Raw genomic sequence first — 26,055 nt, forward strand, 5'->3', positions numbered from 1 at the left:
CTCGAGCTGTTGACACATCCATCTTTTCAACAATCGTGGCAGGAACATTTATTACCGACTTCTTATCTCCTGCCAGGCTTGGAGGCCCGGGAGATGACTGTCGGGCGGGCAACAGCATAAAACAGAAGGAAAACACAAGTAACTAAGAGACGCTTTCCAAACACAGCAACAGTTGCAGTCTCTGGAGCAAACAGTCGGAGGTTTCAGCGGGCGCCCGGCAGCCCCCAGGGAGAGAGCGCGGGGAGCCTGAGCCCCGGGAGGCCCAGAGAGTGGAAAGTCTGAGCACCCGGCCACAGACTGCCGGCCTCGACCTCCCTCCGGAGACCGCCCTGTCTCCTGATGATGCTATCCTGGTGGCTATGGTGGCATCCGTCACCCAGGATCTGGGACTGGCACTCGTGTGCGCGCTTCTGTATTTAAGCGGGACGATTTATGAAAATGCGGATTAACGAAACTGATAAATGGGGAGATAATTATCGAGAGTGTGAAAGGGATCGCTAAAGGAACTCCCTACTGCAGCTGAGCCTTCGGCGATACTCAGGTGGCACCAAAGAAAAGTGGTGGGGTTTTTTTGTTGTTGTTTTTTTTAATGGATAGCCTGCTTTGCATAAAAAGCTGCCCTCGGTGTAGACGACTGAGGATAATCAGATTCAGCCTCTGCCCTGTCGAAGACGGAGCCCCTGCCACCTGTGTCCCATCACGCTCTATTCTCCTATGGCTCACTGCCTCACCCTACAGGATTCTGTCTGTGTGTCTGTTTATTCTCCCTTCTGACCGCCAGACTCTGACCCCCGGGCACAGGGTCCATGCGGAGTGGAATTCTCTCCATACTTATTTCTGGAACCGGCGGCTTCAAGGCGCCCAAGGTCTAGCAGGGGAGAGAAAACATGGATGTGTATGCATCCTAACAGCTGCCGTGGACCCAGCGCCCATCACAGGAACCCTTCCTGTCTTAGCCAGTAGCGACCTGTGGGGCCACCCTGAGGAAGCAGGGCACCCTGAGCTAGCACCGGGTGTCATGAGGGAGTGTGGCGGGCGACATGAGGGGGTGGTCAGGGCACACGCAGGGGGCCAGCTGGCGAGAGGGTTCAGCCAGGCTCCAGGGGCAGTCACCTGGGTGTGACTGTGCTGGGGTTAATGGCTAAACCACCTTGGTCTCAGAGAGCTGTGGCTGCTGTGTGACCAGGCTGGCCACAGCGGCCCTTGGATCTCAGTCACCCCAGGGGGCACTCAAGGATTACCCGGATGTCAGCTCAGGGAGAAGGTGTGTTTAACATTCAAATGACACCTGGGTGCCTAATCCTTCACCAGTCCTGGGATTAAGGTCCTACCATTGGCCTGTTTTATAGATAAATTTGCCCAAGGTCACAGAGCCCAGGAAGCAGCCAGGATTTAAATTCTGGTCCCGAGTCCGTCTCCCAGCCACTGTTTCTTGTCTCCTTCTCCTCGCCAGGCTAGCATACCACGGGGGCTCTGAGCTAGCAGAGCGGTGGCTCCCACCTGGGGGCTTCCTGGAGGTGGTGGCGTTTGAGTCTAGCCTTGAAGGATGGAGAGGCGAAGGGCAGTGGTGCAGACTGCCTGCTGTTCCTCCCAGAACCTGGGTGCTCGCAGGCTCGGGTGTTCGTCCTTTAGGCTGTCAGCATCCCCCATCCGCGTGGGGGGAAGTGGCAGATGTGGGGGACAATGCTCCGCCCGGGGGGAGGCTCTGCCGGTTCCTCGGCTTGTGTGACCTTGGGCAAGTCCCGCCACCCCCGGGGCCTGTTCCCCTTCTGCAAAATGAGCCCCAGAATGCCTCCACCTCTTAGGAATGTCATGAGGACGGAGTGGGGTATCCGGCTGAGGCTCCAGCTCAGAGACTGGTCCATGTCAAGCCCCGTCGGATGCCAGCTCTCCCCTTCCTTCTCTCTCTTTTTTAAATTTTTTTTTTTAATGTTTATTCATTTTTGAGAGACAGACAGTGAGAGACAGAGCGTGAGCAGGGGAGGGGCAGAGAGAAAGGGAGACACAGAACAGAACCCGAAGCAGGCTCCAGGCTCTAAGATGTCAGCACAGAGCCCCGACGTGGGGCTTGAACTCACAAACAGCGAGATGCTGACCTGGGCCGAAGGCAGACGCTTAACCGACTGAGCCCCCCAGGCGCCCCTCCCCAGCACTCTAGCCCTTGCTCTGTTGTGAGTCTGTCAGGCATGATGACATCTTTCATGAAGCTGAGTGACCAGAATCACTAAGTGTCCTCCGGGACGGGTTGTGCAGGGGTGACCCAGGGCAGTCACATCCTCCCTACCCCTTCCCCAGTCCTCTAGGAGCACATGGCCATTTTCTGCTTCCTCTGGTGCAGTTATAAATAGGTGGCCTTGTGCTCCCTTGCCACCCACCAGGGAGTTCCTCAAGGGCAACGGCTCTGGGGTGAACACCTGTTCCTTTTTCCTCGCCAGCTACGCTCCCCCACCTTCCAAACCCAGCCCCTCAGATCCCCTCTGGCAACTGCCCCGTTCCTTCTCTTACTCCGTGTGGTGTGGGTGAGGCTCACTCACTCCACCACCCAGCTTAAGGAGGTAGCCGAGGAGTGGCCAGTGAGACCATGGCACCTCACAGGCACAGGGGACGCCTGGCTCGGGGCTGGGGCTGGAGCCCTCCTCTGCACTTCCGCCGGAACTATCAGGAAGGAAGTGCTCTCTCCTTCTCGAGGCAGGATGTCAGCGTGGGGCCTCCAGTGGCTGCCTTGGTAAAGAAAGTACAGACCTGAGATGCCTCCAACATGAGCTGAGTGCCTGGATACAGCTATGCCTGAAGCCAAAGTATTATCCTGGGTTTCTTTAATTTCATGAGCCAGTAAGTTTCCTTATTGTTTAAGGTCCATTTACGTTGGGTTTCTGTCCCTGAGACCTCAGGAGCATTAACTATAAATATAAAGCGTGTGCCCTCCTCAGCACAGGGTTCTCCTTGGCACTGGTGGCAGTGCTAGGCACGGAGAAGGTACTCGGCGAAATCCTACCGGCTGTGTTCTGGGCCGGCCTCTCCTAGGGACTTGCTCCAATGATCGCACAGCCCTTTCTCAGGTCACAGGCAACCGCATAAGCAGGCTGGGTTTGCATCTCCCTCTATGCACAGGATAAAGCCCAGACACTGGTTCTCCACCGGGTCATAGAACCGGACTCCCAAGTAAACTGCAGTTTATTTCTGCAAAACCCCTCGCGGTGAAACTGGCAACCCCGGCAGGTTTCCCTCCTCCTGAGTACTTATGACCACGTCTGACAGAACGCGAATCCGAAAGTACATCCCAGCCCCACCACTTCCGGGGGGTGTTGCCTCAGGCTTTCTTTTCTGTCAAATGGGTGCAATGGCTGCACCCACACCTGATCGGGGAGGGTGAGGATGAAACGCAACGATGGGGGCGAGGTTCCTGGCGTGCAGGTGGCAGCCCAAAAAAGGTGCCTCGAAAGCAACGCCCGGTGATAGCTCAGGGGGACGCTCCCTCCTCGTGCCTCCCTTTGGACGTGTTTCCAGCTCTACTTTCTGAGTCCCTGTCGTCCAGCCAGCTCCCTGTCGGAACGTAAAACACGTTCCCCCAGTTTTACGGCAACTCCACGCGGACACGTTTCTTCATTGCCTTTGTGCCTCGACCTCGTCTCTGGATACTCTCCTCCATGCTGTCGGCTCGTACCTCTTTGATCGCAATCTGCCGGTTAATGAGAAGCAACGTGCTCCTGAGAAACCACGACCCTGTCCCCCAGGGCGAGTCACGCGTGTGTGACCCAACGATCACCCAAATGTTCAGTGGCACCATCCAGTCTGCCAGCAATGGAATACAAACATCCTGCTCCATGGCATTAATGATGATAAAAACCCACGTTGGGCTAACGAGCGCAAGCCTCCCGCTATCGTAGTTTGCGGTCGCCCCTGGGCTGGGCAGACGAGCAGAGAGCAGCCGGGCACAGGGGACGCTGCCTGGCATTTCTGGCTGTGCCTCGGGCCTTGATCCGTTCAAGGGTTTGCCACTAAGGGTCATACTGCCTCACTAGGGGGCAGCTGGCGACTTGGGTGGGTGCTGTTAGAGACACTGGGGGTCTCGGTGGAAGTTAGTAAAGGGGCCGGCGGGCAGGACTGCTGAGCTATAGAACACGAAGGACTAAACCTGTGCATATAATATGCCACCAGGGCCCTGCCTGACGAGCACCGGGAGCCCCACCAGCCAGATGAGGGTGGGATGTACATCCAGGGTGACAACCCCCAGGCTCTCCTGCCTGCAAGACCCCAAGTTCATTCCCAGAACACAAACGCCCAGATCAGGGCCCCCTCCTCCTCACTCCCGCCTGATCTGTTTTAGGGGCCCATAGGATTCTTGCCGTTGTTTTGTGGGGTTTTGTTTTGTTTTGTTTTTGAGAAAGAGAGAGAGAGAGTACAAACAGAGGAGGGGCAGAGGGAAAGAGAAAATCTTAAGCAGGCTTCACGCTCAGTGCAGAGCCCGACACGGGGCTCGATCCCACGAGCCTGGGATCACAAGCTGAGCCAGAAACAAGAGCCAGAAACGCTCAACCGACTGTGCTACCCAGACGCCCCTGTTTTGTGTTTTAATCTGAGTGCATTACCAACATTTTAAAACTCAGGAGATTTCACAACACAGAGCCAGACTTCCAGCTTCTCCATCAACCTCGGAGGATACGGACCCCTGGACCCGTGTGCCCACACACATCAGGTGGCCTGAGCGGAGCAGCATGGGAGTGAGAATTCCAGGTGCCCACGGTCTCCACCGAGCTGGTTTTGCTCACTGCCATCCCGCCCTCCTAGCATCTGAATTTGCGAACCCGGCCTAACGCGAGGCCCGGGGCCTGACGAACTTGCACAGGCCCTGCGAGGGCGCTGAAGACGGGACACCTCTTTCCAACCGGACCCGACCGCTCTGCCCTCAGTCACTAAACACTGCCTCCACTGCTGTGGGGTTTTTTTCAGGAGCTAGCCCTCCAGAGTCAAAATCAGTACGAACTTAACTTTCAACGACATATGACATATCGACCAACTTCAAACACAGACGGAAGGTGACTCCACCTTTATCTCACGAGGCAGGATTACAGGCTCAGGTTTCAAGGGGCCCGGCAAAGCCTGTAGGATCACAGACTGGGCTCTTCAGGTGACTGAGGCCCAGGCCCTGCCGGGTTCCAGCTTCTCGCCACAAAGCCACCTCCTCCCAGAACAGGAGCGGGGAGGCGAGAGGTGGTAGTTACGGGGAGAGCGGTTGGCTACAGCTCAAAGATGCAATTAAATCAGCGGATGGAGAACTGGGGGCTGGGACTGCAGCTAAAATCCCAAGCCCCTGAGTGGAGGGTGACTACATAACATTCCTACATGCAACAGAGCCCAAGTGCTGTTAAGCAATCTAAATAGGGTTTTTATGGGGCTGCCGTTGAGCAGCTTTATCTTACCGGTTCCTCTGCTGAAGCAATATTAAATACTCATCATGCTTCTCATCAAAGTCTGGTACCATGTCCTTAGTATAACCCTGAAAGGAAGAAACAGAGCAGTGTGATATCGGAATGCAGGGAATTATTTACTGAGGCAGGAGAGGCGGAGAGGCAGAGGCGAGCTTGACGAGGGCCCAGCTCTCTGGGCGCGTCGCTCTGGAGACCCAGAGCCCCAGAGATCGCCTGACGGCCCGGTGGGCCTTCCGCGTCCACAACTAACAGTCTACAGAAAGCAGGAGGCTGAGTCCCCAGCCTCAACACTGTCCTTCCCTCCCATGCCCTCTAAAATCAGACTAGGTTTGAGCTTTACCGTTTTCTCCACACTCATTATTTATTTATCTGAATGATCATAATCAGATGTACCCCAGATCCGTTGTTTAAGGAGGGATCTCATTTTTCTCTTGCCACGGCAAGAGAAACGCATGCTTATTAAAAAAATACCCAGTCGCTACGAAAACGTATGACCCAGACAGTGAAGGCTCCTTGAGGAGCAGACACTCGTGGTTTTATGCCCCCTTTTCAGGCAACAGAACTCTGGGTTTCCTTCGGAGAACCCTTCGGCCCCTTTTTTCAGTTCACTGGCTTCCGGAGATGCCCTTGGAAGTTCCTTTGGTCTGTGGCTGAGCCAGGGCCCATGTCGGGTGCTCGAAAGTCAGCTCTGGGACGTTGCGGATACTCTTCGGGGAAAAGCTGTTTTCTTTCCACGGGGGTGCCAGGCTGCTGAGACACAGGCCTGGAACTGTCTGAGAACGAGGTCAATGGGGGAGACAGCAGGCGTGAGAGATGGAAAGGAGATCCCTAATGTCATAACCTGAGACCCTGGGTCCACTCATGTATGAACAAGTATCTGGGCGATTCAGCTATTCCTTTAGAAGTTTCTGCTGAGTTTCTGTCATGTGCAGCCAAAAGAATTATGTCATATATACCACAATCTGACCATTAGAGATAACCCCTATTACAATTTTTTACAGCTTTATGGAAGGATAATTCAGGTAAAATAAACTACACATATTTAAAGTGACATATGTATATGCCAGTAAAACCCCCATTATAATTTGATACATATACCCTTAGATGTTTTTCTTTAGAATATACGTATATATACATATTTATAAAATACACATGCAAACACAGACATTCTTTTTTTTTATTTTTTTTTTTAAGTTTATTTATTTTTGACAGAGACAGAGCGAGCGTGAGCTGGGAAGGTGCAGGGAGAGAGAGGGAAACACAGAATCCGAAGCAGGCTCCAGGCTCCGAGCTGTCAGCACAGAGCCCGACGTGGGGCTCGAACTCACAGACCGCGAGATCCTGACCTGGGCCAAAGTCAGAGGCCCAACCGACTGAGCCACCCAGGCGCCCCTACAGACATTCTTTCAAACAAAAATAGGATCATCCTGTAAACAATGCTTTGCCATTTTCTACGTTTCTTAAATAACTTTTTTTGCCAAGGGATGGATTAGAGAGGCAATATCAGCTTGGTTCTAGTCACAAGTTACATGGATTAAGTTTTAAATGGCAAGTAAGACATTTGTGATAGAAATGCAATTTGTGTGAAAATCCTAACTACTACCATGGGGAGAAGAGAAAATCCCCATCATTCTCTTCTTCTCAAAAGCTGGCTTCAACACCATTATTCTACCACAACCCTATCCACAGGTGACCCATAACCTCCTTCACCAAATATAATAGCTCTTCCCACATTCATCCTTTCTAGCTGCTCTGGGCCAGGGGGGACTGCTGACCATCCCCCTCCCATCATCCCCAGATTCTCCTCCTTCAGCTTCTGCAGCTGTAAATGAGCCTCCCTCCCCTCCGATGCCTTGTCTGACTTCCTTCCCCCTTGGCCCCAGTTGGGGATGGTCACTGTTTCTGTCCGTGTCACCCTTCTGTGTCTCCCTCCTCCATTTTCTCTTTCCAGAGGAAAGAGGACATTTTCAGGGAACCCAAGGTCACTCCTGGTCCAGGGCTGACGGCCCGATCCCCTTCTTGTCCTTTTTCCTTTCTTTAAAAAAAAAAAAAAAAAGTTTATTTATTTTTGAGATACACAGAGAGAGAGAGAGAGAGAGAGAGAGAGCGAGAGAGAGTGTGAGCACAAGCAGGGGAGGGGCAGTTAGAGAGAGAGGGGGACAAATAATCAGAAGCCGGCTCTGCACTGACAGCAGAGAGCCCGACACGGGGCTCAAACTCATGAACGGTGAGATCGTGACCTGAGCTGAAGTCGGACCTCTTCTCTGTCACCCCCACCACACCCCCCTCTCCCGAGGTCCACCCGGGGACAGGATGAAGTCCTCCTCATCTCCCATCTTCTTTCCTGTTCTGATGTCCCTGAAACCTCTTGAGTTTTACCCGGGTTTGCCTGCTTGCTCATCTGGCCAAACAATCAGGAAGTGGGGACTAATAAGGAATTTAAATAAACAAACTAGCAATAGCTGACCACATTCTCTTATTTCCCTGGCTTCCTGAGATGTCCAGAGAGGGTACTTTGTCCTCTCTGGGACCCAGCCCTGCCTTGTCCTGAAAGGGAGAAACAGTCGTACACCCTCAGCCCTCAGAGAGCGGGTTGCAGGACAACGGGTCTGGGGAGGATTTCTCCCTCCCTTCCAGAATAACACGGGTCTGAGGCAGACAGTTCATGAGCATTTCCATACACATGACTCTCCTTTGATCTTCGAAGGAGCCCTGGAAGTGGTTATTATTACCCCATTTAAGATACAAAGAAACCCATCTCATGCATCTTCCCGGAACACGCGTGCATCCTACTTCGTGGCAATTTACATAACCATTTTGAAATATCAAAGTGACCACTGATGTACTATGGTGTGGAATGAACAGTCAATGACATTTTAAGATGAAATACGAGATGACAAAGAGATCTCAGCGTGGGATGGGCTGCCCGGGGCCTTCACCTCAAACCCTCCGGGAATGCATTTATTCGCCTCTGCCAGGAGAGAGAGGTCCTCACAAAGACTTGAACGGCCCAGACACGAGTCCAGCCAAACTTCTCACCAGCCCCATGCTTCTCAAATGCTAACTGATGTGCATAGCAATCACCTGGGGACTGCGGAGAAACTCTGACTCACAGGTTCTGACTCGGTAGGACTGGGGAGGGCCCAAGGCTGCATTTCTAACCAGCCCCCAGGCAATGCTCTGGGGCCCACGTGGAGAAGCAAGGCCCAAGCCCAGCCCACCTCTAATCGGAAGGTCTCTGAACTTGAGCCGGGAAGAACGGGAGCTTGGAGACCAGGCCCGGCGCTGCGTCCCCGCGATACCTGTGTGGTTGCCTTTTTGTTTCTAGCATAGGGTTAAACATGGGTGGGAAACAGCAGCAGTGGAAAGGGCTTAGTCCAGTTCCAGCATTTAGAATGTTCTCAGGGAGGGGCTCCTGGGCGGCTCAGTCCGTTAAGCAGCCGACTTTGGCTCAGGACGTGAGGTCGCGGTTCGTGAGTCCGAGCCCCACGTTGGGCTCTCTGCTGTCGTCAGCACAGAGCTGATTTCGGATCCTCCGTCCCCCTCTCTCTCTCTCTGCCCCTCCCTGGCTCGCGCGCGCGCTCTCTCTCTCTCTCTCTCTCTCTCTCTCTCTCAAAAATAAACACTGGGGCACCTGGGTGGCTCGGTCGGTTGAGCAGCCAACTCCTGATTTCGGCTCAGGTCATGATCTCACAGTTCGTGGGATCAAGCCCCCCCACCCCCGTCCCTGCGGGGCCTGTCTCGCATTCTCTCCCCTCTCTCTGCCCCTCCCCCACTCGCGCTCCGTCTCTCAAAATAAATAAACACTGAAAAAACAAACAAAAAAGAGAACTTTCTCCGTGACTATTAGTTACGTTTCCGTTCACAGAGCTCCACTATCTCAGGCTTCTCCCCACCCATCCCATGCTCATGCCTACCCTGCCGCCTTTTTCATTCTACTCCCTCATGCAGAAATCCACCCAATATCCTCTCCAGAGCCCAGCTGAGTTCCCAAAGTCTCCCCGAAGCCTTCCCTCGCCACCCTCGCCCCCGCTCCCTGCAGCTCGTTCTGAAACCCTGCAATTAGCGTGAAATTACATACAATACAGTGAGAAACAGTACATAATTAAGTGCTAAGTTGTTAGCATTTAACTATGTACGTTGCTCACTAATTATCTGGGGATTTGGAGACTTTGGGGGGTGAGCCCTGAACTCTGCTACCTACCTTTGGGGAGCCTCAGTTGCCGCGTCTGTAAAAGGGGGATAATACTGTCTACCTCCCAGGGCTGCTCTGAGGATCAACTAGGAGACAAGCAGGAGTGTTTCAGGATCCTTCTTACCGATTCCACAGCCGGACGATCAAGTCTGGGGCACAGTCGCAGCCTCCCAGCATGCAGCTCTAGGACGATCGCCGCTGAGGCTGACCGAGCGCCACCACGGCTCACCCTCACTGCAGCCCTGGTCAGACACCAGATGCTGACTCCCCCCCCCACCCCGCACCGCGCACTTCGCTTTGCCGAGGCTTTATTCGTCCGGCTATAAAATGGAGGCATTTGCATCCAAGGCGCCTCGCGGAGGTGTGAGGACCTTGTCAAGTGCCAAGTTTATCATCGCTGTCTTTCGGCAAACATTTATAAGCGCTCACTGCGTGGCTGTTACATATGCAATGAGGGTTTGACAAAAGCTTGGACCCACTGTGTGTACTCGCCTATATCAGCTGCACCCGACGGCCAGTCAGGGACCCGCACTGTGTGGTCCTACTGTGCACCGCGTCCGGGGAACACGCACTAGCCAGGCGCCCCTAACAGCGGGGATGTGCAGGGGGTTCTAGGAACATGTATTCAGTTGAGTGCACAAGGGTATTCTTCTGGGAAGGAAGTCCATAATTTTCATCAGATTACCAAAGGCATCTGAGCCCCCAAAAGGGAGACAAACGATCGTAACAAAATGTATAAAATGGGATGCCAAGGTTTTGAAGGAGGGACCTGAGAAGGCTCCCAAGGGCACGGCCAGGCCCCAGTCTCCACAGAGAAACAGTAGGAAGCCCCACACCTGACCACTTCTCTCCACCTCCCGGCCACCACCCTGGTTCAGCTCGCCCTCCCTGGCCTCCCCCTCCTGCCCTCACCCCTGCAGTCTGCTCTCCCTGCCACAGCCAAGGGGTGCTGCTGAAAGCTGAGTCCAATCATGTCACTCCTCTACTCCAGACTCTGCATGGGTCTCCGAGGCCACCAGGCCTCCGCTCACGTGTCTGACCCACCTCCTACTACTCTACCCCTCCTCCCCATTCCAGTACCCTTGACGCTCAGCACGCTCCCTCCTCAGGGCCTTCGACTCACCAGTGCCCTGGCCCCCTCCCCAGGCGTGGGGTACTCTTCTCCCAGGTAAGTACCCAGGTTGCTCACGCCCTTCAAGGCTTGCCTCACATCTTACCTCCTCCTGTCTCCCTGGCCACCCTGTTTATAACTGTGAGCTGTGCCTCACACCCCCACTCCCAAGCCCCACTAACACACTATTTTATCTTGTTTATTACACCTTTTAGGTATTGATTCCATGAAGGCGGACTGGGTCTGCTTCGATCGCTTGTGTATTCCAAGCCACCAGGACGGTGCTTGGCACACACTTCGCCCTCACTAAATACTAGTTGAGGGGCGCCTGGGTGGCTCAGTCGGTTAAGCATCCAACTTTGGCTCGGGTCATGATCTCACGGTCTGTAAGTTCGAGCCCTGCATCGGTCTCTGTGCCGACAGCTTGGAGCCGGGAGCCTGCTCTGGGTTCTGTGTCTCCCTCTCTCTCTGACCCTCCCCCGCTCATGCTCTGTCTCTGTCTCTCTCAAAAATAAATAAACATTACGGGGCGCCTGGGTGGCTCAGTCGGTTGGGTGTCCAACTTCGGCTTAGGCCATGATCTCCTGGTCCGTGAATTCGAGCCCCGCGTTGGGCTCTGTGCCGACAGCTCGGAGCCTGGAGCCTGGAGCCTACTTCGGATTCTGCGTTTCCCTCTCTCTCTGACCCTCCCCTGCTCATGCTCATGCTCTGTCTCTCTCTCAAAATAAATAAACATTAGATAAATAAACAAATACTGGTTGAATGAGTGAATAAATAAGGAGACACATGAGCTGGGATTTTAAAGTGGAAACATTTCCTGGGTCACAAGGAAAGGGAAAGGCATTCCAAGCAACAGCAGCAGCATTGGGCAAAGGTCTGAAAAAGCTTGACGTGTTCGCGGACTGGCCAGAAGTTGGGTCTGACAGGAGGTAGGTGCCCAGGATGTGCGAGTTAACTACGGCTCCGGGTCTGAGGAGTTTGGACGTGACACGGAAGCAAAGTGTCACTGCCACTACTATGAGCCTCATCGTCTTTATCCCTGATGCTGGCCCTGGAGACAGTGCAGAATCTTATCGGTGGCCATACTATTAATTCTCTTTGGGGGGGAAAAATGGAATTGGAAAGAAATGCCAAGAATCAGTTATGTTTAAAGGTGCTCGGCCGCGTCTGTATTTCAGGGATCACAGATTCCTCTGCGGCCGGGATATTGGAATTCTTTCTGAACAGGGGTGATTTAGCAAGCGCCAGTACCCACTGCATTAACAGGCGGCTGAGAGTAGTAGTGTTGGTTTCCAGGGCTCCCGAATGTTGGGGACCTAGCCTTGCTGGCGTCAGGTCCCAGCAGAGAACAATCACTTTGGAGGGTTTCATAATGAGGCTGTGAAAACACTGTGTCTGGGGGCACGGCAGGGTTCCTAGAGCACTTTCACACACCTGAGTTCCTCCACCTCCCCCACCCTGCCTTCTCCCCCACCCCCCCAGGCTCCTGTCGCACCCCAGGGACAATTTAGGAGGCAAGCCCATGCTCCAGGTTACTGGGGCCTCGCTCTGCGGGCAGCCTTAGCTGCCATTTATTATGCTCTCTGCGGGTGCTTATTGTGGCTGTCTGCAATAATGCTATGGTCAATAATGCCATGCCCATTTTACAGAGGAGGAGACTGAGGCTCTGAATGCTGGGGCAAATTGCCTAACGGCCACAAAGCGTCTAGGTGGAGCTAATGCACAGCTGTTGTTTGTGTCAGCTCAGCATCTATTCATTGCCTTCTGGTTACAACACCTCGATCTTCCTCTGGGAAACCACCTCTCCTCCCCTCCCCATCCACGCGGTTGTGGGTGGAAACAGCACCCCCTTGGTGGACATGTGACCTAGGCCGGGCCAATCAGGGTATTCCATCTCCCTGGCCATGTGATCGGCTCAGGGCTAGGCGTGCGTCCCAAGCCGGGCCGACAGACTCAACTAAGGGATTGGCTGAATCGGCTGGAAAAGTCCCTGGGCCTCTTGCCCTGGAATTATTAGCTGATAGGAGCACAGAGCTACCAGGGAAGGAGTCATTGTTGTCAACTGATTAGGTTCACCCTTGTGAACATCCTTATATGTTCCGTGGAGAGATCTGTCCAAGGGTGACAGCAACACAGGCAGCCGAATTGAGGACAGAAAGAGACCACACAGAAACTAGATCCTCTTAACCGTGTTTAATCCCCCGTATCCAGCCATGCCTGAAGCCAGCCCTCCATTGGACTTTTTAGTCACATTTCTTGAACTGGAGCCAGTTTGAAGTGGAGGGGTGGGGAGGCGAGAGAGAGACAGAGCTAGAGAGAGAGAGAGAGAGAGAGAGAGAGAGAGAGAGAGAGAGAGAGAAAGATTTACCCCTGAGGGAATTCTGGGTGGCACAATGGTAGAGACAATACTCAGGGCTGTCTAAATCCGAAGTCTCACCTAGGGCTCAGAGAAGTGTTTAGTTAGAAGATTCAAATGATACCTTAAGGAATGTGCCCGATGATGACCCACAGCAAGAGATGATCCAAATGTGTCTCAGAGTGTGAAACTCCTATTCTCCCTTCAAAACCCAGCCCAGTACCAACTCCTCTGTTCTCCTAGTGATTCTCTTCTTTATGTCCCCATGTTGTATAGTAGTGAGTCCTTAATGCATATTACTTGAATGGAAAAGTATGGGTCTGAGCTTCCTTTGTACTGTTCTTGCTAACATAACAGGTGACCTCCTGTCCTCAAAACAGGAACCCAAAATGCTCTGCATTCAGGAGGCTACAAAAGAAGCCTAAAGCAACGGCTGATACTGCCCCCTAGGGGTGGAACGAAATACGGCAAGGCACAGCAACAAAGATTTGAGTTTCTCATGCCCTGGGGAGACGGGGTAACAAAATCACAAGCTACACACACACCAGATGGATAATCAAAGGAAGAGTTTGGGTTATTTCTCAAACACCTTGGGCTTACATTTATCACGTCACTAACCTGCTATGTACCATTCCTGATTGGTACCAATCATACGGTACCAATACGTACCCGGAGATTTTATCCTTAGTTCCAGGGTTTGTAGAAAGTTAGGGCAGATCTAAAAAATGTTAAAAAAAAATTAAAAGGGGCGCCTGGGTGGCGCAGTCGGTTAAGCATCCGACTTCAGCCAGGTCACGATCTCGCGGTCCGTGAGTTCGAGCCCCGCGTCAGGCTCTGGGCTGATGGCTCGGAGCCTGGAGCCTGTTTCCGATTCTGTGTCTCCCTCTCTCTCTGCCCCTCCCCCGTTCATGCTCTGTCTCTCTCTGTCCCAAAAATAAATAAAAAATGTTAAAAAAAAATTAAAAAAAAAAAAAAAAAAAAAAGAAAGTCAGGGCAGATCCAGAATCCAGGATTTCCTCCAGGACTCTAGGACACAATAAGCTGTATCTTTGTAAGAACGCTTTCCTTACATACCTATCTAAATAAATATCCCAGTACGTATCTGCTAGAAAATAACGAACATGTCTTTTTATTTTTATTTATTTATTTATTTTTTTGAACATGTCTTTTTAATTCTCCGAGAAGTGTTCTCGTAAGACCGCAACGTGTATGATAAACTGTCTTTCAGGCTGGCAAATACAGGTTTTCTCTTTTTAATCTTGAGTGAGTTTACTTTAAAAAGGAAACTTTATATTAATGCCATAAACGGAAAATCAGTATCACTTGCCATAAATAGAAGGCAGACATAAATACGGACCTACTAAAATAGCACATGGTTTACGAGCCACCTACAGAGCCGTGGAAGCATCCAAGCCACACGCTGGGAATCTCCCCACAACCCTGCAAGGTGGACGGCACTGACCTCATTTTACAAATTCATTTGCTCGCTCAATATTTATCGAACGCCTATTCTGGAGACACACAGTGAGCACATCAAAGTCTCTGCTGTTACATTCTAATGAGAGGAGACAAGCAATAAAAACAAAAAAGAAAGAAAGAAATAGGTAGTGTGTCGGATGGTGCTAAGTGCTGTGGAGAATGAAAGGCAGAGAAGGGCAGGCGAATGGGGGAGGGGGTTGGGGGGGAAGGTGCTATTTTAGCCAGGGGGGCAGAGAAGGCCTCTGGCAAGGCAACCTTCAAGAGAAGGCTGAAGGGAGTGAAAGAGAAAGTGTGGGGATCTGGACAAAGGGGTTTTCCAGGTGGCAGGAACAGCAAGTGCAAAGGCCCTGAGGCGGGAGCGTGATGGCATGTTTGAGGGCACCTAGGTTTTAAGGGAGCCAGGATGGGCTGAGGCTGCTCCCACCCTCCTTCCTGAGGAGAGCTCTGGAGGGGGCTGAGGCTGGACGCATCAAGGGAAGAAAAGAGGCCTGCCTGCTTTCGCACTCCTGGGCTTGTGCTAAACTGATTCGGGCAGCTGTTAGCCGTGAGAGCCTCCCAGTCAGGAAGGACAGGCCCCTTGGCCTGCTGGGAGGAGACAGGCAGCCTGGCTGGGATCTTCTCTTCTCCAATCTCTGCTGCCACCACTCGATTTGCTTCGGAGAACTTTTCCTTCTAAGGGAATGAACCTCCCACAGGGTCCATCCATCCCCGGGTTGGGTTGCGAGAAAGGACGCTCACCGCTCAGGCAGAAGCAGCCCCCAACCCCCTGAAGAGGGGGGAGCACTCAGGGGCCCCTTCCTATTTATTCAACAAATATTCCTTGAGCTTCTCCTACGGGTTGAACACTGCGCGCCAGAGACAGACGGAGACGAATGGGGTCTGGCTTCACCACCCTCCCTGACCTCCTTCCCACCTCCCTTGCCCCCCCCCTCCGCCTAATAGTCCTTCTGGCAGTTTCTCAGAAGCCAAGCTGCTGCTAGTTTCCTCCTTGCTTGTGGGCATGTGTGGCCCTTCCTGGGGCCTCTCCTGACTACCCAGGCCTTCCCGGCTGCCTCAAAGTGGCAGTTTTTCTCCCCTCCCGGGAGGGTAGGGCCCGTGCCCGCACTCACCGTTGTACCTCTCAGCCCCGGACCAGTGCCTGGCACCCACGAGGAGCTTACAGAGTGTTGTGGGAAGGAAGGAACAGAAAGAAAAGAAGGAAAGGGAAGCAGGAAGACAAGATCCCTGTCCAAGAACTTAGCGGGGCGGCCACTGAAAGACAAGTGTTTGGATGCCGTGGGGTAAATGCCACAAAGGGGAGGCACAGATGCCAGGGGCCGGTGGGTAGAGTGAGGAATGCCTGGCATCACTCGGGGCTGGGCAGTCTCTACAGAGGAGAGGACACAGCACTGAATGGTAGGTGGATGGGGGAGGGCAGGGGAGGGCCGGGAAGGGCATCCAGGCAGGAAACAGGGAGCTTATCTTGGGGTTGGGATGGAGAACGCTCAGAGCACCTTGGTTTGATCCCAGGGGGTCTGACATTCCAGGTCTGCTTTAGGCTGGTGAAGGGCAAAGCCCACAGTGCCCGTGACAGGTGCTGGCAGGGGGTGGGGAGGGGGGGAAGTGGGCAGGGAAACCTCATGCTCAAGCCTGGGGCAGCACAGTGGGCTGGGAGGCCCAAATTCCATGTCTCCTCACATGCTACAGTTAAAAGTTTTGGAATATAGGGGCACTTGGGTGGTTCAGTCGGTGAAGCGTCCGACTTGGGCTCAGGTCACGATCTCACGGTCCATGAGTTCGAGCCCCACATCAGGCTCTGTGCTGACAGCTCGGAGCCTGGAGCCTGCTTCCGATTCTGTCTCCCTCTCTCTCTCTGCCCCTCCCTGACACATCCCTCCCCGCCTCAAAAAATAAACATTAAACATTTTTTTTTTTAAGTTCTGGAATATAAAGGAAGCAGTTCGTGTTAGCTCCCTCCCCCCGTCCCCTCCCCGACCACGCGGGAGCGTGATCAGTTTCTTCCTTCTCTCTCTCCCCATGTCCCCCCTCCTTCCGTTCCTCAGGTTTGCAACTTTCAGGCTTACTGAGCACCTCCCAGCCCCTGCCAGGACAAGTCCCCTTGCCTTACAGACCTGACAGTGTAGTGAGGGGGGCCGATCCTCAACAAACGAGCCCACCACCGAATGTACGCTGTCTACCATTTCAGTCACCTTGAGCAGCTTTACAGGGGACACGGGACTACGGCAGGGAGGTCAGCTGAGGCCTCAAGGGGGAGGCAACACAGAACCCAAATATGAGGGACAAACAAGTTAATTTGGGGGGGGGGGGAGATGGGAGTGTGCTCCAAGCAAAGTGGACACACACGTGATGGCCATGTGACAAGAAGGCACAAAGAGCAGGAGGGACAAGGAAGCTCTGAGGGGCTGGACCCAGGGGAAGGGGAGCAGAGGATGACACAGGGCCGAGGGGCCGGACCACCAAAGCCACGGGGCCCACAGCAAGGAGTTTTGCCCTCGACCCCGGACCACTGGGGAGCCACATCGGGTTACTGGGGCAGAGGGGGCGACATCGGAATGAGAGGTTGGAGGTGGCCGAGAGCAGGTGCCGGGAGCAGGTAGGAGGCTGCGGTGGGGGTTCAGACAAGAGGTGTCAGCAACATGGAGGACGTAAGGGGAAGATGTTTTCAAGGGGAAAGGTACGGGACTTGGCGATGGGCTGGAAAAAGGATGGCGGGGAGGGGAAGGTATCAAAGGCTCTGCAGTTTCCGGCCGGTGTGATGGGAAGGGCGGCGCCGTCATTCTTGGGGAGGTGAAAGCTGGCGGGGAGAAGGGCTGACTTTGGCTTGGGGCAGCTGTGTGGAGACGCTGAGGCACCCAAGAGGAGCCATTCATGGGCTGGCAGTTGGGTATAAGGGTTCGGGGCTCAAGGCTTCATGGCACAGCGAAGATGCCCCTTCGTCTCTGCTCCCCACCCCACCCCCATCCCGGGAAGGGTTACGCCCTCCCTCAGCGGTGTCCCTGACACCTCCTCATGGACTGCTCTCTGTCGCAGCCCTTATCCAAGCCGCTGTGGACGCAGCCCAGATGACTCATTCACACCCAGGTACGGGGACCGGTGATGGCTAGCAGCTCACGGCGGGTCCCTTCCCAGGAAAAAAGCCAGGTTATGCTGGGCTGATGCCAAGGGTCCACAGACCCAGGCTCCTCGCTTGAACTGGGGACTCTCTGAAGCACCACCTATCCCCAGAGCTCCCTGTGGGATTACCTAGGCCTGCATCACCATTCGACCCCTCCCTCTGCTCAGCCCCACGTCCCTCGTCGCCCACGGGTGCTGTTCCAGAGAACTCTCCCCAGCCAGCCTCCTGCCGCACATCTTCCCTCCCAGAGTCCGCTCTCCGGGGGAGACAGCGCATCTCTCCTCCCGGGGCTGAGGGTTGTTACATCAGAGGACGTGGATAAATGCATTTTGGATGATATGGACAATCATGACTCAGCCAGGACTCCTGCCCACACGGTCCCGAATGAAAGTCAGACAGACCCGAGTCCCCAAAAGCATGATGGATTCCTCGCACCACAGGACCCAATTTTTAATTCTCAAGTATGGTGGCCATGGGGGTGTGCAACATGGGCCCCTCAGTCCTGGGTCTTCGTTCTGCAGCTGAGCGGCCAAGAGGGATGGTCGGGACTCGGCTGTGGAGCCGGATGCCTGGGTAGGAATCCCATCCTGCTTGTGTGAGTGGGAAATGGTATTCGTGGCTGAGTTTCCTCGGCCGTCAAACTGGGATGATGGGCTAGTGGCATAGTTCATACCAGCCAAAAAGTGGAAGCAAGCCGGCTTGTCCTTCAAGGGATGAATGGAGAGACAGCAGGTGCGGGATAGCCCTACCACCTCACGTGCTCAGGTCCCCGAAAGGATCCGAGGTACTGAAACGTACCCCAACATGGACAGACCCCGAAAACATTATGCTTCGTGAAAGGAGCCAGGCGTGTATATGAAACGTCCAGAAGAGGCCAACCCATAGAGACCGAAAGTAGGTCAATAGTCGCCAGGGCCTGGGGGAAGCAGGCAGAGGGAGTCACCGCTAACAGGTACAGGGTTTCTATCTGGGTTGACAGACGTGCTTTGGAATTCGGTAGTGGTGAGGCCCTCACGGCACTATGAATAGGCTAACCACCACCGAAGCATACACTTCAAAATGGTAAATTCTGTGGCATGGGAATTAGATCTCGATAAAAAAAAAAACACCAGAAATGGGCACGGCGATTAAAAGCAGCCACCTTACGAACATAAACTGTTTAGGATTCGGCCTGGCTTATGACACGTGCTCGATACACATTAGCAGTTGAGACGACGTTCATGAGACGTCTTCAGAAGTTTCTAGCTCTGACGGCACAACATCTGAACTCACGGTGGGCCCCAGCCCCAGCTCCCCGAGCTAACCCCGAAGGCGTCCTATACCCCAGTCAACACCCACCTGAAATCCACGCAAAGGAAAGATGACGTAACTCTTTTAAGGACGCAACTTTCCCTTTCCCGTGTGGGCTGTGGCGGAGCTAAACTCTTTCTGGGGAGAGCAGCTGGGTGTAGGATCTGGTCTGCCTCCAGAGAGGGGCTGCTATCGCACCCTCAGAACAGGCACCGGGCTGGTGACAATCACAAACCCTTGGACGCGTTGTCGTGGGGCGGGGCGGGGGGGGGGGGGGAGGGAGGGCAGGCAAAGAACGCTGGCAGGCCGGTGGCGGAATAAGAGGCCCGCTGATAGAGGAGTTGGTCTGCTCTAATAAAAATAGCGTTTTTATAATGTCTCGGCCGGTGTGTTTGTCAAAAGGGGATGGCTTCAAGCTGGTGAGGAAGTCTAGGAATAGAAACTGGCTGGCAGGGAAGAAGCCAGGCTTGCAGGCTGCAGGAGAGAGGGGAATTCATCTGTGCAGGAGGAAAGGAAGGGGCGGGGAGTGTCTGTTGCAGCCCCTAAAAGAACCCGTGTCCCCATCCCCAAGGCGGGTTCTAAGAGTGGAACAGCAGCCCACAGATTCCACGGTCTCTCGGCTTCCTCCTTGCTCCCAACAACCCACGGCCCACCACACAGATCTCTGTGGCTCCCTTCATTAAAACCCACGGAGGCTGACAAGTCAGATGGAGGCCTATGGGGGGGCAGTATGACCGAAACAAGACCGGACAGAATCCCACATGGCCTCCATCTACTCAGACCCAGCCATGTCACTCCTAGGAAGCCTCCGGAAAGACACAGGTGTCCGAGGAGGAATGTACAAAACGCTAAAGCCCTCCCACGGGAAAACTGGCTGAATAACCCACAGTCTGGCCATAGCATACTGTAACAACAACAACAAAAAAAGACCTAGGTTTATTTGTAACACCAAGAATGGAACTCTCCCAGACACAGTTCAGGAAGGATGGGCAGGTTACGAGATACAAAAGCACATCGCTGAAGAACCCATTCATGATGGCACCATTTCGTTAAAATACATACACTCCCAAAATACGACATGTAGTTTTTACAGATATCCTCGGGTATACAGAGGCACAAAGAAAGGTCTGGAAGGATGCACGCATGCCAAGCTCCTGACAGCAGTGACAGTCGAGGGGGAGGCCAGGAGTAGGGAGGGGTGGGAATTGGCAAAAGGGATTTGAGCCTTATCTAGAAGGCTGAAAATAATTTTCTTAAGGAACTTGTTTTCAAGCATTATTTGTGTAACTAATGACCTCCACCCACCCTACTTCCCTTCTCAAAAAAGAAAAAAAAAGCAAAAACAAATCAATGGTTCCATATTCCAGACGGAGGAAGCTTGACATGGCTTTCCCCTTGAATTCCAGATCCTCATATCCAGCTGCCTGCTCGAGGTCTTAACAGGTTTTAAGCTGAATTCCTGGTCTTCCCCCTAAAAGCTGCTGCCACTCCTTCCCATTTCAGGAATTAACCAATCTTTTTTTTTTTTTTTTAATTTTTTTTAATATTTATTTTTGACAGAGAGAGAGAGAGAGAGTAGAGAGAGACAGGGCAGGAGCAGGGGAGGGGCAGAGAGAGAGGGAGACACAGAATCCAGAGCAGGTTCCGAGCTCTGAGCTGTCAGCACAGAGTCCGACATGGGGCTTGAACCCACGAGCTGTGAGATCACGACCTGAGCCGAAGCCGGACGCTCAACCGACGGAGCCGCCCAGGCGCCCCAGGAATTAACCAATCTTTTCCTTCCGGTTGCTCAAAACAGAAACTTAAAAGCCCTTCTTGATTCCTCTCTTTCTCTCCCACCCATAGCCGATCCAGCAACAAATCCACGTGGCTCTCCCTTCAGAGGGCTCAGGATCTAGCCCCTTCACTGCTGCCCCCAATTCCAGCCACCATCACCACCACGTCCTGCTGAGGTCAAGTCCGTTTGGTTCTGGCCCTCTTCTGCTCAAAATGCTCCTGTGGCTCCCTCCTCATTCAGACAAAAGCCCAGGTCCTTATAAAAGGCCACAAAGCCCTACACGACCTGGGCTTTACCCCTCTGTCCGTGCCTCCCACCTCCCTGCCTCTCACCCCCCCTAACTCAGCCACGCAGCCTCCACCCTCGGGAATTTTGTCCTAGCTCTCGTCCCCTCACTGCCTTTAGGATCTGCCCCCTTCTCAGAGAGGGCTTCCTGAGGACCCCCGCCCCGCACTCCCCACCCTCTTTCCCTGCTTTCTTTTTTTCTCTGACACCCTTCCTATTTGACTTACTCATTTGCTTAGTGTCTGCCTCCAGCCACCAGGGCTTAAGCTCCACAGGGGTGTGGACTTGTGTCTGCTTCTTCACTGCAGAATCGACCGGACCCAGGACAGTGCCTGGGACACAGCAGGTACTTGACAAATATTTGCTAAGTCGATGTAGGAATGAGCAAACAAAGGTTTCTCCACTGGCCCCAGTCACCCCCTTGGCTCCCAGTACATATTCCTGGCTTCGATCACAATTAACTACTGGCTGGTCCCTCAGACTCCTGCATATGCTCGCGTGTTTCCACCAGTTCTCACCTGCCTGTTACCCCAACCCTCCTCTCCATCCATTATTCCAGTTCCAATGTCATTTCCTCCTTGAAACCCTGGCCAACCCACTTCCCCCATGCTATCCCATTGGCTCAGTTACAGGCTTTCTCCTCTGGACTCCTGTACTTTGTCGTTGCTCCAGAGGTAATCAACTGCTGCCGTTTATAGAATCAATGACTCTGTGCTGGCCACATGCAGTTTACAAGTATTATCTCATTGAATCATTTTAACAGCCGATAAAGTAGGTATTGGTATAATCTCCATTTTACAGCTATGGAAACTGAGGCACAGAGAGTCACCAGCCCAAAAGTGACCCACCTGGAATCTGAATCTAGCTCTACTGGACTCCACAGTCCGTGTTTATACTCTTCAGCATGAGGTCCCCACCGTGGCTGCTGAGTGAGTCACAGAAGAAATAGGCAAACGAACCAATCAAGGGTCTCGGAGCCCTGGGCTGGGGCTGGACCACGGTGATGGCACAAGGTGGTTCTCGACACTGGCCGGCCCTTACCGACACCACCATAGAAGCTGTCCCGGGACAATGTGGCCCAGGGCGAGGAGCACGTTATATTGACATGAGCATGCGCGTCAAACAAAACCAGGATCAAGTCCTGGTCCCTCTACTTACTAGCCATGTGACTTTGGATCTCTCTTTCATTTGTAAAACGCGCAGGGGGACTCTGGACGTTACCCTGCCCCGTGATCACAGGTGACAGCACTGAGACTCCCACGGGCCATGTCCAGACGGTACGACCCCACCGAGAACTGCAGGCGTCTGGACCGGGAGCGGGTGCCTGACCCAAGTAGGGCCGATAATCCTGGAGAATTGGGACTGACAGGTTCAGGGAAGGTCTGACAGCTCTCTTGAAGGCAGGAAAGTGAACTTGGGTGTTGCCTTGTGGTACCGCTTTCTGCCAGGCGATCTGAGTACGAGAGAAAGCTGCTTTGTACCAAATGACAAGAATCACAGATGCCCACAGACATAAAGATAAGAGTCATCGAGAGAGGATTTTCTGGGACCCTAGAAGGTCGCAGGCACCGGTTCACCATTCTCGACACCCAGGCACATCCCTGTCCTTGGCTTCTGTGAGTTCAGCGCCCACACTGGAGAGTCTCGTAATGAAGTGATACAGTGCTCTGCTAAAGCTAGATTGAGTTTTGTTGTTGTCGTTGTTGTTGTTTTTTAACTGAGTCCTAAGTAATATAAATATTCACCTGGCAGACTTGTTATAAGAAATGAAAGTAATATATGAAAAGCACTTACCTCAGTGCCTGGCTTGTGGCACATAAGACCCCATACGTGGTTGCTAATATGATTATTAAAATCAAGCCACAAGGACATATGATTACAGGAACTGGACAAATGAATCAACTTGCACAGTCCTCTAAATTACTCTTCCCCTGAAGGGTGGCATGCCATGGCGTTCTGTCCTTGGTCCTATCCCAAGCTGTAATTTTATCAATGGCTGGGTCTGGCTGTTGAAGGCTGTTTATTAAGTCTGCAGATGACATTCAGCTGGGAGGCACACGGAATCAACTGGATGACGGAATCTGGGTTCAGATCAATTTCTACAGCCTAGAGATGGATCGAGAACAGCTTGATAGAATGCATCATGGCCAAGGTAAAGGTCCTACACAAGGAGAGGCACTGGGGGAGAAGCCTGGCTTGAGAAAAGTTCACGAGACAAAGACAGACTTTTAGCTAATGTGCTCAGTATGAGCTAACAGTGTGGTGTGACTGCCAAAAACAACCCCCCGCTCCCACAGCACACACAATGAGCGTGCTAGAAATTTCGTCAGAATAAGAGGAAGGGAACCAACATGTTTTAGCACCTACTGTGTGCCAGGCCCCGCGTGAAACTCCTGATGTACTATTTCCGTGGGTAGTCTCACCAACCTAAGAGGTGGGTATTATGAGCATTACTCCCGTTCGACAGGCAGGGAAGCGGAGGCTTAGAGAAGCGAATGGCCTTGAACAACGGAGTAGAGGGCAGGGCTGGCATCTGAACCCAGTTCTTATCAGGAAGTGCACCCCATCCCTACATTCTACATGGATCAGCCCATAGATGGAACCAACTGTTTGGTTCCAACACAGTGTATTTTGAGAGAAAGATGAACCTGTTTAGATGAGGGTGGCCAGGAAGGCGAAAGCTGTAACAAGAGGTCACCTTGGGATCGAATCGAGTTGGCAAGACCAAGAGCAAGCACACACGTCAGCCTCTCCTGCCCAAGCCCACAGAAATGACACCACGTGAAATCCGTAAGAGCCTGGGAAGATAAGGAGGGGTGCCCCTGGCAGATGAGAAAGGTCAAGATACCGCTGAGAAATGGATGGCAGACGGAACTGGATTAGTGCAGAAGACACACGGGCCACATCAGAAGAACTGTTGCAAGAGGGGAAGGCAATCTTGGGCTCCTTCAAACCAAGAGGCAACACGTTCTCCAGGGAGAGAAGAGGGCCCGAGGTCAACGTTCAAAGACATGGACTACACACTTTTTTATTTTTCTCTACTTTAGACAGCAAGCAGAGGAGAGGGGCAGAGGGAGAAAGAGAGAGAATCTTACTCAGGCTCCGCGCTCAGTGCAGAGCCCAACAGGGGCTTGATCTCATGACCCTGGGATCATGATCCGCGCCGAAATCAAGAGTCGGACGCTCAACTGGCTGAGCCACCCAGGAGCCCTGGATTGCAAATTCTTGTGGGGTCACTAAGAGGTGGCTCTTTGCTCCGCTTGGCTTGGGGGATCCGTGACGGTGAGTCTCTGGAACAGAAAAGCAGGGCATATCCAGCAGGTAAAGGAAGATCTCATGCCCACAAGACAACAAACTATTGGCAGCACCCTTCTCGCAGCAAGCCCCGCCCCTCTGATGCAATCACTGGCTGCCTAGAAAGAAATGCATCCACAGAGAAGAAAACGAGCTCACAGAACACAGAAGAGCACACATATTCACAAATCACCGGACATTCCAGGAAAACTCACGCCATCAGAGAGGGGGGCCAACTCAACTAACAGGAGGACCAACAACCAAAGAAATAGAGACGACGATGCAGAGACATTTAACATGCATTTAATATTCTCAGAGGGATAACGGGGGACATTGTCTCCATCAGATAAGTACAACCTCGTACGGAGAAGAATTAATTAGGAATCACGAGTGAAAGATGTAATCATCAAAATAAAAAGATCAAAAGACCGTGAACAGCAGACGAGATACAGATACAGAGAACATTCCTGAGCTGGAAGATCGGGGAGAGGCATTTACCCAAAACACAGGAGTAAGGACGAAGAATACCGACAAAAATTAAAAGGTTGCGAATAGCCACTATTGGCAAGGTTGGAGGCATTCTCCAATATTTTTGGTAGGAGTGTAAATTAGGTTTTCCTTATGAGGCTATTTCTAGATTTCCTGCCACTTGAGCCAAAGAAATCCCTGTTGTTAAGGCAAGGGTCAGCCAATTCCAACCTATAGGCCAAATCTGGCCTACCACCTATCTTTGTAAATAAAGTTTTATTGGAACACAGTCACACCCATTCGTTTACATACTGAATATGGCTGTCTCCATGCTAGAATGACAGAGCTGAGTAGCTGTGACAGAGACAGTGTGGCCCTCGAAGCCTAAAATATATATTACCTGGCCTTTTACAGAAAAAGCTTGCTGACCCCTGATTTAGGCAATAGTTAGGTTTTCTGTTACATGCAGCTGAATACACTCCCAACTACAACAATGAGTCCAATTGTACAAATAGAATGAAGTCCAAAAAGTCCAAAAAGATGAACATTCCAGTGATAACTGGTTATTTCTAGGGAGAAGAGTGAGACTGGGGTAAATTTCAAGGGGAATTTTCATTCAGTGCCTGAACTTGGAATTTTTACAAAGGCACTCAAATTACTTGGCAATTTAATTTTTCTTTATTGAAAAAAAATTTTTTTTAATGTTCGTATTTCTTTTTGAGACAGAGAGAGACAGAGCATGAGCAGGGGAGGGGAAGAGAGAGAGGGAGACACAGAATCTGAAACAGGCTCCAAGCTCTGAGCTGTCAGCACAGAGCCCGACACGGGGCTCGAATTCACAGACTGTGAGATCATGACCTGAGCCAAAGTCGGACACCCAACCGACTGAGCCACCCAGGTGCCCCGCAATTTAATTTTTCTAATAAAAGAACAATTGAGGGGTGCCTGGGTGCCTCAGTTGGTTATCCGACTCTCTTTTTTTTTTTTTTTTTTTTTTTAAGCTTCCAACTCTTGATTTCAGCTCAGGTCATGATCTTGCAGTTTGTGAGTTTGAGCCCCGAGTTGGGGTCTGTGCCGACAGTACGGAGCCTGCTTGGGATTCTCTGTCTCTCCCTCTCTCTCTGCACCTCCCCCACTCATGTTCTCTCTCTCTCTCTCAAAACAAATAAACTTAAAAAAAAAAAGAACAATTGAATTATACTGCACTTAAAAAGAGATGAATCTCACAAATATGCTTAAAACTAAAAAGACATAAA

General features: G+C 52.4%; 1 protein-coding gene across 4 annotated transcripts in view; it reads right to left on the minus strand.

Annotated features, from left to right (window-relative positions):
* Positions 1 to 26,055, minus strand: part of KATNIP (katanin interacting protein) — a 193,454-nt gene that overhangs the window by 136,070 nt on the left and 31,329 nt on the right. For all 4 annotated transcript variants that reach the window (XM_058710268.1, XM_058710266.1, XM_058710270.1 and 1 more), the window contains one exon: positions 5,421 to 5,497. In XM_058710268.1, coding sequence (XP_058566251.1) covers positions 5,421 to 5,497 — 77 coding nt within the window. The remainder of the gene's footprint in view (positions 1 to 5,420; positions 5,498 to 26,055) is intronic.

Source organism: Neofelis nebulosa, chromosome 18 (assembly GCF_028018385.1).
Source record: "Neofelis nebulosa isolate mNeoNeb1 chromosome 18, mNeoNeb1.pri, whole genome shotgun sequence".
Classification (NCBI taxonomy): Eukaryota; Metazoa; Chordata; class Mammalia; order Carnivora; family Felidae; genus Neofelis; species Neofelis nebulosa.